Genomic DNA, 15,601 nt, shown 5'->3' with positions numbered 1-15,601 from the left:
CATAAATAGAGACTATTCATTAAATGGCCCTTATATTCATGTTTCACTGCAAATTAATAAACAATAAAATAAAATTCCTTATTTTTCGCTGTCTGGCAACAGAAATATAAATGTGTAAATAAATCACTTGTTAAATAAAGAAATGACACTACATCTTACTGTAAATTATGACAAAAAAAAATATGATTTTTCTGAACCTTACTTCCGGGATGGAAACCACTTTTTAGGCTGGCGTTGTACTGTTAAAGGCTCTTTTGACGTCAGTCTTTTTTTTGTGACTTTATTATTTGGGTTTATCCATAGACTGTACATAAAGGGTTTATCGGGCCTCCCCTTTGTGAGCAGAGTAAATCTCTGTTGAAATGGAAATCGAAGCTTCCGATTACACAATTCAAAATAAAAGCCTAAAATGGGGAAACGTTTTTCAGAATAAGCTTTATTTGCTAAGTATGTGTAGTCATCATAGACTGTATAAAAAGGTACACATACAAGGCATTTGATTTCGGTTTTAAGTTGTTCATTGTACTTACACACAACTTTTAAAAAAAAACACAGCTAAAAGAAAATATAGGTCAAATTAAACAGAAGCATTATGTAGCTACATACAAGCATATAAAAATCAACAATGACCAACAATAAGACAATTAAATAATAAATATAATAAACATCAATCCCACAAAGACATTCATGTTACAACAGGACACAGGCTTAGAGGTGAGAAAACTGAAAAAATACTCTTTGAATAAAATCCATTAAATATTATAGAGAGATCACATTAAAAATCTATTACAGAATCTTAAGCTGTACAAATGAATTGTGTAAATATTTGTACACAAAACAAAATCCATTAATGCAACCCCGGCAGCCATAATGTGTGTACTATACAAAATATATTTATAGGTAATATGTGTATAAGCATGAATAATGAATACAATAAGAATGTATTTTAAGGTGTTATTTATAATGTATATATATATGTAGTTTGTAATACCACACACTATACATCATGTGGAACTGTATGTAGCTGAATTAATTAACGTTTTTATAAACTTTGGACAACATATTACTTAATTTATTAAAATCTTAAACATGAGAGCTGATTTATATGGAAGCCCTATCCATTCCATTCAAATGATTTTTTTACAATCAATAACGATCATTTTCTCATGATCTTGAGATAACAAACCATAGCCGAATACAGGGCTCGGCAGGTGCTTTTCTTTAGGATACTTTCGGGAATATTTCTGGTCTCAGTGTCTAGCTCAGTTGGTAGAGCACAGGACTTCAAATGACTGCGTTTTCAATTCCCACTTTCAACGGTTTTTTTTTCCTTCTTTTGTGTGTGGAAAAGCAGTATAATAGGTCTCCTTTAAGTCGGGATCAAAAAAGACACCCTTTGACTGTAAGACCCTCTTCTCCACCAATTGAGCTGGCCAGTGACACTGAAAACGCTCCTGCCGACACCTATGATGAACTTCCTTATCTCGAGATCTCAAGATAATTATCCTCTTATCACTGGAAAACGGAGTAAGAAAGATATTTGAATGGATGGCTACTTAGGCCTTCTGTAGATTTAAGACATTTACCTAAAATAATATGCCCCCATTATTTATATGATTTCACAAAACATCTAATGTGTTTACGTCAATAGTTTCAATGAAAATCTAAATTTGTGTTCAGGGACATGCCATATGCTTTTTCTACATACATTTATTTATTTGAATGTTATCAATGAATGTAGTTTGTGAATATTATCATTTTGCTGATTATAGTTTATAGACCAATCCCAGAACTCCTGGAGTGAAGAACAAAGGTTAGCCAGTTCATTTCAAACTGCAGGTACCATTTAATGTTTGTAGTGATAAAACCTGTAGATGTCCGGCTACATGACGTTTGAGAGCTCACAGCCATCCATTTTTGAACCACATGTCAGGGTGTCTTTTTTTTTGTCTAGAGACAAATGAACTATATGTTCATACATTTTTAAGATTTAAGATTTTAATTGTATGAGTATTTTTAAATTCCACCTGTGACACCAAACGGCTACATCGCTAACGTTTGAGGGACGCTTTTATTTTGAAGTAAACCGTGCTAATTTCCGGTATTTTCCCAGTCAGCTTGACGTGTCTCCGTTTTGACGTATGAATCATCCTTACCAAGATGGCGAGCCACCTGTTCCTCCGGTGGTGATCCTTGTTGTTGTCTGCGCAGCGGAGGAAAGCAAAGCATCTGGAAGAGACTGTTAAGAAACTGGCGACGTACTGAAACAGCTGGAGTAAACTCGGTCGTCCAAAATGTCCACCGAGGAGCTGTCAGCCTCGGACAGCGAGGCTGCTTTCGCCGGCGCAGGGGAGCGATGGGCACCGGTGGGCGCTGTGGCCAGTCCCGAGGAGGAGAGCGGGAGCGCAGGGCAGCCGACGCAGAGAAGCTCGTCCCCGGCCACGGAGGAGGAAATGGCCGTCAGGCTGGAGAAGCTGGAAGAGGAGCAGGACTTGCTGAACTCCTCTCTCCTCGCCCTCACCTCACACTTCGCTCAGGTGCAGTTCCGACTGAAGCAGATAGTTCACGCCCAGAGCGAGGAGAAGGAGAGGATGCTGGTCGAGCTGGAGGAGTTCGCCTTCAAGGGCTGCCCGCATGTTGTGGGCTGCAGGGCTCAGGATGCCAAACAGCTGGAGAACTCGGTGAGGCTTCTGGTCATGATACCGCAACACGCAACCGCCTTGATCCTACACACCGGAGTGCATGCCGGGAAAATATAACAGGCGTCAAAAACAAGTGATGGAAGGTGTTCCTATTTTAATGACCCCTTTAGATTTGGGTCTGTTTTTCTATTTCCTGTGTCAGATTGAGTGATTGATGGGTGATGATTTGTCGATTAATCGGTTTGTCAATAAACTGCAGCTGTTCTGATAATCGATAAATTCTTTAAATTAATTTTTAGGCCTGTGTAACATTTTCTACTGCCAGCCTCTTAATTGAGAGGATTTGGTGCTTTTGTGTCTTGTGTGACGATTAACTGCATGTTTTTCTATTTTAGTTGGACAAAACAGGCCATTTGCAAATGTCACACAGGGATTTATAAAATAATTAAATAAATAATAAAATAATTTCACTCTTTTCTGACAGTAATAATAAATAATTGTCGGATTAATAAATGATCAACATGGTCAACATTCACCTGTCAGTCGAGCAGATCGTCACTCAGATATTTAACACTCATGCACAAACAAAGTTGGATACAAAGACGTGGACACTCGCTAAAATATACAGATATAAATGCACACACAGTGAGTCTTTTGTGGTGTTAAACCGTCGCCTCAGTGGCTGTGACCTTTCTTTATTAAAGCTGATTAAAGTGTGCTTGTTGCGTCACACAGGAGGCTGCTGCGCCCACCTCTGTTTTGTTCCCCGAGACCTCTTATCTCCATTGGAAAACTGTGTGACTCACAGGGCTGCAGGCTCAATAAAAATGCCTCCAGCAGATCACTATCTGTTAAATAAAGGCTTCTGTGTACACAACGGTGTTGAAGCAACCTGCTTTGTTCTCAGCATTGTTTACTCCCTTCCTCTTTGCATTTAGTTTTAACCGACGCCTTGGCCTCACGTAATAATTGTTTGCATATATTGATCATCATCTTCCCCAACCTAAAGGTCTTTTTTTATGTCATTTCTCCCTGGTCACATGCTTTACTTGCAGGGGGATCTGGTAAGTATGATACCTGACGTCTCTTTGAGAGTTTGTGTATTTTGTGTAAATGTTGTGACAAAAGTTATAAAAGGTGCAGCTGACTGAATAAGAAAACTGCCGCTCAGACCTACAGTAAGCCCATTCGTGCTCGTTGTATATCAAACTTTAATACATTTTAACTGCAAAACACTGGTTAACAACTGTTGAGTGAATTTTTTTCCCCCTTACAATCTTAAATATTGACATTGGCATCAGGAGCAGAAATCCCACATCGGTTAAGACCTGGTACACACTGTTCACTGTGTTATGGTGGTCACTCAGCGCTGCCTGTCTGTAGAAATTAAAATCATTGTGTATGTTTCTGCTGTCAGAGTGAGAGGGAGAAGAGGGAGCGCCTGGAGGCTCAGAGGGAAAAACAGAAGGATCTCATTTTCCAGCTGAAGACACAGCTGGATGATCTGGAGCGCTTCGCCTATCAGGAGGGCAGCTACGACTCGCTGCCGCAGTCTGTTGTCATGGAGAGGCAGAAGGTGGGAACGTGGAAACGCACCAGTGCAGTTTTCTGGACCTGAACTGGTTTCGGTCCTGTCACAAGTTGGTGTGTCAGATTAGCTACAGGTTTTCTGATCATCCGTCAGTCATTATACTTTTTAGGTCATCTTAGAGAAAGTGACGACTACATCCTCCCAAATGAGACGCCCCAACTGAAACAATCTACCAGCTTGTTCTAACTCCAAATTATCGTTACTCGCATGTTATGTTGAGCACATAATGTGATGTTTGCCTGTTTCAGATCAGGTGTAACAAGTCAAATGTCTGTTCTTCACATGCTTCAGGCTTTAGTGTTAGAAAACAGTTCTGTTTCTCATATAGAGAAGTTGTTTGAAAAGCCTATCCAAATACATTTGACCCACTCAAAACCTGCTATTATAATCTTTCTATGATTACTCCTTTCCTTTTAAAAAGTGTAGATTGGCTAAAAATTTGACCTGATTGGAACGGCATGCTGATGGTTAGCAGGAATAATGTTTACCATGTTCGCCATCTTAGTTTAGTGTGTTTGCATGAAACATTTGCTAATTATCACTGAACACAAAGTACAGTGGAGGTAGATGGGAATGTTAGTTTTGCTAGCCTTTTGTTGCAAACCAAAGGATTGGCTGAATAGGATGATGGCGCTAGATGAAAAGTCTGGAGATTAAAGTCATTCCAACATTTCATGGCAATCCATCCAATATTTGTTGAGATATTTCAGTTTGGAACAAAGTGGTGGACACACCGACATTCCCATCCTCAGAGCCGTGCTGCTGGCTAAAAATGACTTCCCTAATGAGAAGTTAGTTTGTGAATGCAGTGCTGTGACCATCTATTTAGAGGATAGCATGGTAAGAGAACCACTAAGAATATACAGCTGCAGCATATAGATTGTCTACTTGTGGGAAACAGTGGTGTAGCTGACAATACGTCTATATTCCTTAACCTTCAGCATGTCTTACTTTTTTCAGGTCATCATTGACGAGTTGATTAAAAAGCTGGACGTGAACCTGAACGAGGACATCGGGAACTTGTCCCCCGAGGAGCTGAGACAGAGAGTGGACGCTGCCATTGCTCAGATAGTGAACCCAGCCAGGGTCAAAGAGCAGCTGGTGGATCAGCTCAAAACCCAGATCAGAGACCTGGAGATGTTCATCAACTTCATCCAGGGTACACATCTCATTTCATTCAAGTGGATTCCTGTTTCGTTTCAGTGCCTGCTATTTTTATTTCAAAATTGTCAATATTTACAAATCATTTAATGAATGACTTTGCTTTTCCTTCCAAAAGATGAAGTGGGGAACCCTCTCTTATCAGACGGTGGACACAGCCAGCAGCCACAGGCTGCGGGGACCAATCCCAGAACTCCTGGAGTGAAGAACAAAGGTTAGCCAGTTCATTTCAAACTGCAGGTACCATTTAATGTTTGTAGTGATAAAACCTGTAGATGCCCGGCTACATGACGTTTGAGAGCTCACAGCTCCGTGCTCAAAAATATCAATAATTCCATCCATTTTTGAACCACATGTCAGGATGTCTTTTTTTTGTCCAGAGACACTTCTAATAAAGATCTGGCTTAATCCCTGAAGTGTTGAACTAATGTTTGTAAAGATGAATTAACTGCTAAACTCTTAGTTCACTAGAGGTGGTGATCAAACCCACCAGTCCAATATAAGCACATTCTTTTGGTTCTCCACCTCTCACTGCAGTGGACCCAGAGCAGGCCCAGAAGATAAGACAGACCGGCCTGCAGCTGATCCAGAAGGCCCTCGCCGTGCTGCAGATCTTCGCTGCGAGCCAGTTCGGCTGCGCGCCCGGCCATGTTCCTCAGAGCATGTGGAGCCAGGAGCCTTCAGGGCAGGACTACGGGCCCCTGCTGCAGCGTCTAGAGGCAGCTGTTGAGAAGGTGCGAGTGTTGGGCTCCTGCAGACAGCCCTCCTTTGAGCATGTCGTCAACTACACCAGCAACATGGCGCTGGGACCTCGAGACGAGCTGACGACGTCTGTGAGGAAGGAGCTGTCTATTGCTCTGAAAGACTTGTTGGCTCATGGCCTCTTCTCACCCTCCCAGACCATGAGCCTGGTGCTGGCCCCCATCTCCTGCCTGCTGCCTTACAGACCAGCCCCACAGACCATGCACCCATGGGAACTCTTTGTTAAGTACTACAACTCCAAAAATGGGAAGGCCTTTGTGGAATCACCAGCTCGCCAGCTTTCACAGTCCTTCAGCCTGCCTGTAGGGGCCGGCCCCGTGACCGTCACCCCTAAACAGTCTCTGCTGTGGGCCATTCACACTGTGCTGAAGGAGCACGGGCGCTACAAACGAGGACCAGACACAGAGTTCAAAGCGCTGGTGTGCATGGCTCTGAACGAGCAGCGGCTGGTGTCGTGGCTCAACCTGCTGTGTAAGTCTGGGACTCTGATACACCCACACTACCAGTCCTGGAGCTACATGGCCCAGACCGGCTTCGAAGGGGCACTGCGAATCCTGGGTCGCATCAGCCACCTCAAATTCAACCTCCCAGTGGACCTTGCTGTTCGGCAGCTGAAGAACATAAAGGATGCTTTCTGAGCGGTGACCAAAAAGGAAACGGATCTAACACAAGTAAACAAACATCAGTCTCAGAAGTATTTTATTAGCTAAACTCCGCTGCTCTCAGCTGGCATTCAGGACCAAAAGCATGACTTTGTGCTTCAAGTATGTTACCTTTTGGAGGTTATCCAAGTAGCCACCCAAGTAAAGTGAAGTGCAAGTATGTGATGTCTGCAGTACATGCATGGATGACTGTGTTATGTGAGCTTTAGCCATAAGCAACCATAATCTGCATATGTTTAAGATGCCAAAATGTCAAGACGACAATGCTACTTGTACTGTAAACATGCCTTAGAATGGAGATTGAGATTACCTCATCTTTAGTGAAGCCTTCCTGACCTTTGCGACCTGTGCCCATCATACAGTATCATTCCCCTGCGTACAGGATAGTGTAACCTATGCAGCAAAGAGAGAGGTGTTGTGTTTGTACAGTAATCAGTACTGTAACGCGGTCGGTTGAAGAAAAATAACGAGCAGAAACACTTCTCGATACTGTGGCTTCTACACAGTAACCAAGAGCGTTTGATGTGATGCTCCATTGTTCGCAGTGAAAAGTAGACTTCTCTTACGGAATTGATTATTTAGGTGGTAAATCATGTGTAGCAGATTAGTTGATCTAAAGCAAAACAGCAGCACTCAGGTCAACTTGAAATTAAAAATGTTTTACAGTTTCCATAATGATGCACGGGGTAAAGTGTTAGCAAGTGTTGTGTTGCATTATGCAGCTAATATGCGCTCTCGACTCCATTTTAAAGCTCTGAAGCTGTTATCACTTGGTGTGTGAACAACAATTAATCCTTGTAGGAACTGCTGCTTTTCTCCTATTCCAGCTTCCAGGTAACATTAAATGAGTGATATTATATGATGGGAATTTCTTGAATGATGTACTAGCTTACATCCCATATGTAATATGATTGTTGGATATAAAAAGTTTAGTTTTATTTCCTTTTTTTTTCTAGAGAAATTAGTTTTTATCTTCCTGTGACAGCTGAGTTGCACACTCAATATCCCTAAATACTGAATGTACAAACCATAGATGCTATTAAACCGAGGTTAGTTCATATCTGCTGTATGTTTCCCTGCTGTTAATGGGATTGAAACTTCAGTGTTCCTGGGACCGCATGTATGTATCAAACCTCTTGAGAGTTGGCATGCTGATTAAAAGATCATTGCGTGTGTATTTCAGATAAAAACCTGATTCCAAAACAGTGCACTTTGTGACTTGAGTTCACCCGGAGACACATTTCATCGTTTATTTCATGTTGCTGTGTAAAATGGAAACTTTGTGTTCTGTTGGCGCAATGTGTAGTCAATATAATGCTATATTTTGCTTCCTGTTTTCCCATTTTTGTTGTGTTTAGTTCAGCTGTTATGTTGTGATTTACGTAAAGAGACATTTATTTATTGCATAGCATGTTTAGCTCAACTCTGAAGTAGGTAGAACATATCAGAACACTAGTCTGGGAACAATTACACACGCTGAATCAAATTGTTCTATTTATGTTATTTTTAGTTAATTGCTTTAATCACAAATAATATAGAGAACTGTGTTTTTTTTAATTTATCATGTTTAATGTATACCTGCAGATGTAAACAAATTAAACATAGTAAATTAACCACTGTGCTGCTTATGAGTCTCCTTTTAAATTTGAAAGAAATCAACAAACTTTGCTGGATGTGTTTTGTTTTAATGGATTCCTCAACTTTATTTGAACACGTTTCACGCAGAACAGGAGTCACAGAATATCCTGAATAAAACATCATTGCATTTGTTAAATAAAAATTCTTCCATGTTGATTTCAGTTAATTGAAAATAAAATAAATAACTAGAGGACTATATATCTATCTCTAAGATGGAAGAGACTCAGAAAACCTTTGATTGATTTTAAATTGACCAAATAAAAGTTAAAGTTGTATTTTCTTGTTCTTGTTTTTTAATATAAAATAACATTTCTAAGCTTCTTCAATAGTTGTTGTGTATGAACACTATTGCATCTTTATCTTTACAAAAATTGTTGGGGACTACAACTCTTCAATAAAATATGACAACATATAAATTTGTGGGATAATGTACAATAAAAGTTTTTGCAGTGTATTCAAATTGTATTTGCAATAACAAATTTACATTAAATAGGTCATGTTTTCTGCCGCAAATATCAGTTTCACACACATTTTCCATGTGGAGTACTTTTCTTTTTTCTGTAAAAATAATTCCTTATATATTTTTTTATGTTTATATTTTTTTGTTAGGAAGTATTGGGCGAAATAATGATTTAATTTAATCAAGTACAATTAAAGGTACTTGCACTTCACTTGAGTATTTTTACTTTATACTACTTCACTTCATTCTAGAGACAACTATTGTACTTTTCCCTCCACAACATTTATTTGATAGCTAAAGTCAGACATACTTGACATACTTGTTAATGTGATCATTTTATTAAATACAATTCATTGTTATGGATTAAACTACCCAACAGGATATAAAGTTACAAGCTACAACATTGGATGCTGCGTGTACTGTAATGCATTCCAATAATTAATCTCACACTGACAGAGGGTTATTCTAACGAGTACTTTCACTTTTGATACTATTTGATACTATAGTATACAGTATATTGCTGTGAATACGTCTGTATTGCAGGACTTTTACCTGACGTGGAGAAATTGCCACAATAGACAGCAAGTCCCAATTAGAGTCCCTTTTACTGGCCCAGTGTGGTTTTGACAAATAAACGCAGGTCTCAATTAGAAGCCTGGTCTGGTTTTTATAAAAGTTTTTTGGATGTGTAAAACCTCTTAAAGCCCACTGAGTCACCTGCTTGAGCTACTTATAAGCCAGTGGTTCTCAAACTTTTTCACATCAAGGACCCCTAAACTGAGAAAATTAGACCTCGGACCCCCATTTGATAAGATTTTGTCCCAGGACCCTTCATCTGAAAGGATTTTTAGACGTTTTATTACAGAAAGTGCATGAAACCCAAGTAGTTAACATTGGGTCATTGTGTTACTTATGGATGGAATTATACTGAAAATAAATTATTCACCATTTAGCTGGGGACCCCCTGCAACCCCCTCAAGGACCCTTGGGTGTCCCTGGACCCCACTTTGAGGACCACTGTTCTAAGCTGCTGAGATCGTGCATACCAATATAAATGTTTAAACTTTTGTCAATGTGGACGTGCTACACATCGTTAGGTCGGTTAGATTCTCCACAATTCAGTAGTTTAGGTTGTTTTAGAGAAACAATGAGCACCAAAATATTATTCATTCAGATTTACGGGCATGACAAAGGAATTAAAGGCCTGTCCTATACAGACACCTGTCCAAAATATAGGCAAGGTCAGTTTAATTATTGAAGCAAATAAAAGCCTGGGCTATTAATGTTAAATTGGATTAATACAAACTTTTTAAAGATACTGACACCATTTTACATACCTTTACTTCACCCAAAAATCTACTGATGGACTCCAAACTGCCCAGAACTCGGTTTCGACCAGAACAAAGAAAAAGGATCACATCACCCTCGTTGTAGCTTCATTATACTGGCTCCTAGTATGTTTCAAAATAGACCTTAAAATTGTAATACTTCATGGCCTATATCCCTGTTCTATCTTCTACCACGTACCTTATCTATTTTACATGTTTTTATTGTCATTGCTCTTGTTTAAGCACTTTACATTTATTCATTTAGCTGACGCTTTTATCCAAAGCAACTTACAATTGCCATATATGTCAGACGTTTGCATGCCTTGGGAGCAAGTGTCTTGCTCACGGACACAATGGTGGATGGTCACAGTGGTCCAAAGGTATAATCTTATCCATTGCGCCACCACCACCCGTTTGTTACATGATTTTGAAAAGTGCACCATAAATAAAGATTATTCATGGTTTTGTGTTATAATTTATTTATTTTACGGTTTAGTTTTACAGTATGTCCGTCTTGTGATATAATTTGCATCTCATAAGTGATGCATTTTTTCTATTTTTAAAAAAATGTATCATCCAAACAGTCGGGACTCTACACCCGGAAGTGACGTGTGTTGCCCGGTGGGGTCAAAGTTGACAGAAACCTCCTCTACTTCCTTTCCTGTTAGCGGTGGCCGTAGAACAGCATCAGTGAGTGAATTTCCCTTGAAACAATCTTCAACCATCGCCCCAAATCTGGTCATTTTTACAGTTTTTATCATACCACACCTGCGAGAATCACTCCGTTAGCTAAGATGTGAATGTTATTTTGGTGTATTTTAATTGACTTAAGAAGAAAATAGAAATTTACTGCAGCGCTTCGTCTCCGCAGAGCTCATTTCAACATGGCAGCTTCCTTGATGTAGACGCACTGTGTGCATGTGAACCGTCTGTGAAACGGCTTCACTTTATATATTCAGACTGTGTATAGAGCTTGTTATTGTCAGAATAACTTCACCAGCGGTAACAGCATCCATAGCTGGTGTAAGACTGAGAGGATCAAGATATGGAAGTTGTTTGGAAGCAGTTTCCTAGCTGGAGGCTAATGCTAACTTAGCCGACTAGTCCAGCAGTAACGACTAGAAACTTCCACCAGATTTCAGTGTTTCTCTTAGGCAGGTTCACGTCACTGTTACTTGTGAAGTGTTGAATTTGCTGTGGTGACACAGGGGTTGACCGTGTTTTCTTTGTGGCAGAAATGGGCAAGTTCATGAAGCCTGGGAAGGTGGTGATGGTCCTAGCTGGACGCTACGCCGGGCGCAAGGCTGTCATCGTCAAGGTACAACATCTCTTCTCTGGGTGGATGTTACCTGCATTTTAATGAGTCAAATCAACCGTGGGGCTGATTACCATGAATATATATACGTGCTTAGAGTGGATGTATACAAGGCCATTCACCCTCAGGCCTCCTGGGTTGATCTGTAATCAATGTACTGGAATAGTCAGTAACTCTTTATCAAATTTAAAATCTCAAGTATGTTCAATTGCAGTAATTACAAAGCATCAAAGATGTTTTGTTGCTCTCTGCTTGATATCAGTTCCTAATTTATGTATTTGCAGAACATTGATGATGGCACCACCGACCGTCCTTACAGCCACGCTCTGGTCGCAGGCATCGACCGCTATCCCCGTAAGGTGACCACAACCATGGGCAAGAAGAAGATCGCCAAGAGGTCCAAGATCAAGGCCTTTGTGAAAGTGTTCAACTACAACCACCTCATGCCCACCAGGTTAGTGTTCAGTGTCCACATTTCTGTTTGAGTGGTGATAATGTTTGACACTATACTTGAAGCAGTTGACTCTCCCAACAATACAAACGGGGCGGTAGGTTGATGAAGCAAAATGTGTCTTGTGGAATAGGTGACAGACAAGTGAAGCGCTTCAACATTAAAAGATAAACCCAACTGTAAAAATATATCTTATGCTTTGATTTAAAAAGTCCAAAGGTCCAAACCTGTAGGCATAAAAGTGTAAGAAGAGATGTCGGCTACATCTCCAGAGGTGCACTTAAGTTCAAGACCTTTATTTGTCCCCGAGGGGCAACTAGTTTTGCTGCAGTACCAAAGAAGTTGACACACAGTACATAACAACAAAGACAACATCTATTAAAAATACAGGGTCAGACCAATGGGTAAATGAATACCACAACATTAAAAGTTCAAGTGAGCCTTATGTGCAGACGTTACCTATTCTTTACAGGGTTAAGCAGAGGAGAATTTATTTACTTAAGTAGAAAACATCTAATTGTGGAGATTAAAATTAATTTTATTTATAGTTAACGGCAAGATAAACATTACACTTTGTAGAAACCGGGTAAGGCTTTAATCAATTTAGAATTTTCTGAGAAATGTGACCATGAAGCCATGTTTTGTTCCTGACTGGAATTCGGGATTTGCTACAGCACGGATTCACTCTTCTGACGGGCTGCTTCTCCACAGCAGGGGCATCGCTTTTAGGGCTGTCATTTAAATCTGTTTCAGCTGGATCATTGAGGAAGAAACAGGATCATTGAGGATATCATTAACAGAACATATAAATGAGAATTACGTGTGTGCGTGCTTCACATCACTATTGTTTTGTTGAAGTTAAAATGGAACAACCTATACCACAGGCATGAAGTTCTATAACTACATCCAGTTAGTATTCCTGTTGCTTTTATGGACCCTACTGGTTAACTCAATATTTTAATCACTGTATGAAGATGAACCAGCTTTAGTTCATAAAATGGGTCAAGACCATAGCTTTGAAATTGTCTTTTATAGAGATTTTACTTGGCGGTATTGAACATTAATAGATTGAGTGTTGGGCCGATGGACGATGACTGACACTGTGATTGTAAATCTTCTTTTTTTACGTATATTTCCAATCGCGATCTGTTATCACGGCAGCAGGTGAGCCGCATGTCGGCTTGTTAATGTCGCAACCTATCAAACGACTGAAACAAACATCTGCACCCTGTGTTCACTGTTGCTTTACCTGGTCCGTGCGTAAAATATCCACCGCAATTTGTAACATAAGATAATAGTCTACCTATTTTATTTTTTGTACCGAGTGAAGTCTGTGCGAGAACCCATGCACATAAGACGACTGGTTCCCGCCCGCGCACCCGATGAGATCGTCTATCCCGACGTTTCATTGTAGACATCGCCCAACCCCATCAGTGTGTTTCCTTTTTGAAACGGGCTATTGGGCAGTCCTACAGAAACGGTTGATTCCCAAAAAATCTTCCTGTGAAGTAGTTGTAGTGCAACTGCAGGAATCATTTCAGTTTTATTGTCAGTTTATTCTTAGTTGATGTTAGGCTGTTGGTAGATTGTGTACATGACATTGAAAATAAAAAATGTGTGTTAAAGTAAATTTGATCATGCTTTTGTGAGGAAATGTAAATCTGAATTTTCTGACGCTAGATGTCATTTTGAGCACTATTGAACATGATAGTAAACACCTTGTAGAACAGAGCTCATGAACACGAATGAGATGGAGTTAAGTGTCTATTTACTTAATATGCTGCCTGTTAAAAATGTGTTTTGCCCTAAATGTTGCTCCATATCAGCTGTATAAGAGGCTGCTTAACTTCAAATCACTGTTGAATTCCTCTGTATGAACTAGATGTGGACTGAAACGGATAAGAATCTGAGCAGTGATAAAGTAATGCTCACATTGTAAACGTACCTACCAGCTGGTTTGAGGCAGTTTCTATGTGAAACCACTTATATGTGTCAACAAGCCTGCCGTTGTAAATATGTACTTGTAGAGATGTGAAAATAGGCTAAAGACTGCTCAATAAAGCCGTTGGTGGAGTGTTTAAACAACTTGTTACCCTCCCTTTCCTTCAGATACTCTGTGGATATTCCTCTGGACAAAACTGTTGTCAACAAGGACGTCTTCAGGGATCCTGCTCTCAAGCGCAAAGCCAGGCGGGAGGCCAAGGTCAAGTTTGAGGAGAGGTGAGTCGGCATAGTTTAGTGGGATTCCTTATTTTTTTTCACCTGAACATCACAGACTTTGTGTTCAGATGTTAAATAGGGGAAGCGTCAACTTAGTGATGGCTGAAATGATCAGTTGTCAAAATTCAGTGCAAGTCCACGTGTTCAGATTTGGACCTTCAAGCTGACCGAGCTGTCACTAAACTACAAGTGCCATGTTTATTTAGTTTTGCCTCTACCATACGCTGTCTGTGAAGTGACACGCCCAACATCCTTTATGGGAAAGAAAATGCCTACCACTTATAGATTCATGTCTTGTGCATTTATTTGTTTTTCAGGGATGTTTGTTTTAGTGGAATACTGGTAGTGCTAATTGCCAAGATGTGACGCAGTTGACCTTAGTCACACGTCAACAGGTGCCACCCCTCAGTTCTGTAATGTGCCGTCAGCAAATGTGCTAAATCTTTGTTCTCTTTCCAGGTACAAGACGGGCAAGAACAAGTGGTTCTTCCAGAAGCTCAGATTCTAACTTCACTTGCTTTCACAAATAAATGTTTAAAAAATGGATTTGGACTGAGACTCTTTATTGACATGTTCTATCATTTGATTGGAGGAAAATACGATGCATGAATAAAACAATCCATCGGTTTTATATTTTGTGCAAGTGTTACTGTCTGCCAAGTGCACCAGTCTGGCTTATTGATCTGGTTCCTGTATTCTGATGGTGATTTTCACAAGCATTGACTATTTGATTTCAGATGTAACTAGACAGTGTAAAACAGTCTTTGTCAGATGCATGAAAGTCAAAGTTACCAGATCACACCTGCAGGTTGTCTTTCAAACATCACAGAACTTCCACAGAATGTATTGACATTAAATGTATTTGTATTATAAATGGGCCTAAGACAAACATTCATGCACTTTATTTATATGCAAATAATTACACAAAGGCATTTAGTAGATTGACCTCCATAGTAAATAAGGTAGATTTAATATCAACAATAAAATGAAAACTGGCTGCAAAAGTTACTGTTATGTAAAACACGCACACTAGTGCTGTATTTGAAGATGACAAGCAGGAACTATGTAAACAATTAAAATTTCCTTTTCACAACTGATAAACCCAGCAGTAACAATCATTTTGATTCCCTGCACAGCATTGATAAACATGTGATTTATTCGGCTCATTGTTTAACTATCCAGCCACAGCTTTACTGGCTGGTCCAGTCTCATTGTTTCGTAGGTAGCTGTCTTCAGTTAGAAACCAACTGCAGGTGACCTGCTCAGCAACAAACGGCAGACAAAGTCAGACTAGCTTTGAACATGGTGGAGCATTTAGCAGCTAAATGTAAGAATAATGTAAGGAAAGGTTGACATGACAAGAATATGAGC

General features: G+C 39.9%; 2 protein-coding genes across 3 annotated transcripts; both read left to right on the top strand.

The window, feature by feature from the left end:
• Positions 1-2,128: 2,128 nt before the first annotated feature.
• rundc1 (RUN domain containing 1) lies at positions 2,129-8,431 on the top strand. 2 transcript variants are annotated; one of them, XM_038706691.1, is made up of 6 exons: positions 2,129-2,681; positions 3,698-3,706; positions 4,060-4,218; positions 5,194-5,392; positions 5,513-5,608; positions 5,932-8,431. In XM_038706691.1, exons 1-6 carry the CDS (start codon positions 2,295-2,297, stop codon positions 6,792-6,794), a joined length of 1,713 nt encoding a protein of 570 aa, XP_038562619.1. In that variant the 5' UTR covers positions 2,129-2,294; the 3' UTR covers positions 6,795-8,431. The 2 variants fall into 2 exon arrangements, with proteins under 2 accessions (XP_038562619.1, XP_038562629.1); XM_038706701.1 differs by lacking the exon at positions 3,698-3,706.
• A 2,408-nt stretch (positions 8,432-10,839) lies between these two features.
• rpl27 (ribosomal protein L27) lies at positions 10,840-14,776 on the top strand. The gene is made up of 5 exons (XM_038706681.1): positions 10,840-10,934; positions 11,480-11,562; positions 11,844-12,013; positions 14,120-14,230; positions 14,690-14,776. The coding sequence occupies exons 2-5, from the start codon at positions 11,482-11,484 to the stop codon at positions 14,736-14,738; spliced, it is 411 nt and encodes a 136-aa protein (XP_038562609.1). The 5' UTR covers positions 10,840-10,934; positions 11,480-11,481; the 3' UTR covers positions 14,739-14,776.
• The last annotated feature ends 825 nt before the right edge of the window (positions 14,777-15,601 follow it).

Source organism: Micropterus salmoides, unplaced genomic scaffold (genome assembly GCF_014851395.1).
Source record: "Micropterus salmoides isolate LMB-PRFRI ecotype aquatic unplaced genomic scaffold, ASM1485139v1 Ms_hic_scaffold_10, whole genome shotgun sequence".
Lineage (NCBI taxonomy): Eukaryota > Metazoa > Chordata > Actinopteri > Centrarchiformes > Centrarchidae > Micropterus > Micropterus salmoides.
The sequence above is the reverse complement of the archived record's forward strand: the minus strand, read 5'-3'. Positions and strand labels throughout refer to the sequence as shown.